At 59.1% G+C, this 1,800-nt stretch overlaps 1 protein-coding gene across 1 annotated transcript in view; it reads right to left on the reverse strand.

The window, feature by feature from the left end:
- Window positions 1-1,800, reverse strand: part of LOC108510077 (complement C3-like) — a 34,671-nt gene that overhangs the window by 30,394 nt on the left and 2,477 nt on the right. Inside the window, exon 3 of the mRNA XM_017839728.1 lies at window positions 872-1,122. Coding sequence (XP_017695217.1) covers window positions 872-1,122 — 251 coding nt within the window. The remainder of the gene's footprint in view (window positions 1-871; window positions 1,123-1,800) is intronic.

Consider the following 1,800-nt stretch of genomic DNA (forward strand, 5'->3'; position numbering starts at 1 on the left):
GTGGAGACCCCCAAACCCAGAACCTGATCCATGGGGAAACCCCAACCCCAGGGGTGGTGGAGACCCTAAAAAACCTTCATGAGACCCCCAAAACCCTTCATGAGACCCCCAGAACCTGATCCATGGGGAAACCCCAACCCCAGGGGTGGTGGAGACCCCAAAAAACCTTCATGAGACCCCCCAAAACCCTTCATGAGACCCCCAGAATGTGCCCTGTGGGGAACCCCGACCTCAGGGGTGTTGAGGACCCCAAAAAACCTTCATGAGACCCCCAAAACCCTTCATGAGACCCCCAGAATGTGCCCTGTGGGGAACCCAACCTCAGGGGTGTTGAGGACCCCAAAAAACCTTCAAGAGACTCCCAAACCTGCCCCATGGGGAACCCCAACCCCAGAGGTGGTGGAGACCCCAAAAACCCTTCCCCCGAAAACCAAGCCCTTACAAAGACCCCCCCAAGTCTCTCAAGGACCCCCGAAGCCTTTCCAAAGGTCCTTCAAAGACCACCCAAGCCCTTCCAAAGGCCCCCCGAGCCCCTCAAGGGCCCCTCAAGTTCTTTGAGGGTCTCTAAGTCCCTCAAGGGCCACCCAAGTGCCTCTAGGATCACCCAAACCCTTTCAAGGTCCCCCCAAACCCCTCCAGGACCACCCAACCCCTTCAAAGTCCCTCAAGCCCCCCAAGGGCCCCTCAAGTTCTTCAAGGGTCTCTAAGTCCCTCAAGGTCCCTCCCCAAACCCCTCAAGCACCACCTTATGGCCCCCCCAAGATCCCCAAGGCTCCCCCAAGGCCTCCAAGGCCCCCCCCAAGGCCCCCAAGGCCCCCCAAGACCCCCAAGGTCCCTCCCCCACCCCTCTGGGGCCGTGGGGGACACTCACGGTGCCCATGCAGGTGTCCTGGACGTCCACCCAGACGGAGTCGGCCACGATCTCTCCGGGCAGGACGTGGTAATAGGCCACGATGCGGAAGGAGGGGACGAGCTCGGGGGTCACCGGCAGGGTCATGGTGACCAGGCTCTGCCCGGCCTCGTGGCGCTGCCGCCCGGCGCGGACGATGCGCCCCTTGCTCATGATCTGGGGCGGGCAAGGAACGCGGGGTTGGTGGTGGCCACCGGGGTGGCAAGTGACCCCTCAGCCCACCCTCGGCCACCACGGGGGTTCAGGACGTCCCGGTCACCCCATCCTGCTGTGCTGGCCCTTGGTGACCACTCCTGGACATGGTCATCAGTCACCTTGGCCATGGTCGTTGGTCAACTTGGTCATGGCCATTGGTCACTGTGGTCATTGGTGGCCATGGTCATTGGTCACCCTGGCCATGGTCATTGGTCACCCTGGCCATGGCCATTGGTCATGTTGGCCAGGGTCATTGGTCATCTTGACCATGGCCATTGGTCATGTTGGCCAGGGTCATTGGTCACCATGGTTGTGACCACTCGTCACTCTGGTCATGTCTGTTGGTCAACCTGGTCATGGTCATTAATCACCTTGGTCATGGTCATTGGTCACCTTGACCATGGCCATTGGTCACCTTGGTCATGGCCATTGGTCATGTTGGCCAGGGTCATTGGTCACCATGGTTGTGACCACTCGTCACTTTGGTCATGTCTGTTGGTCAACCTGGTCATGGTCATTAATCACCTTGGTCATGGTCATTGGTCACCTTGACCATGGCCATTGGTCACCTTGGTCATGGCCATTGGTCACCATGGTTGTGACCACTCGTCACTTTGGTCATGTCTGTTGGTCAACCTGGTCATGGTCATTAATCACCTTGGTCATGGTCATTGGCCACCCTAGTCATGGTCATT

This window comes from Lepidothrix coronata, unplaced genomic scaffold (assembly GCF_001604755.1).
Source record: "Lepidothrix coronata isolate B3197 unplaced genomic scaffold, Lepidothrix_coronata-1.0 Scaffold469, whole genome shotgun sequence".
Classification (NCBI taxonomy): domain Eukaryota; kingdom Metazoa; phylum Chordata; class Aves; order Passeriformes; family Pipridae; genus Lepidothrix; species Lepidothrix coronata.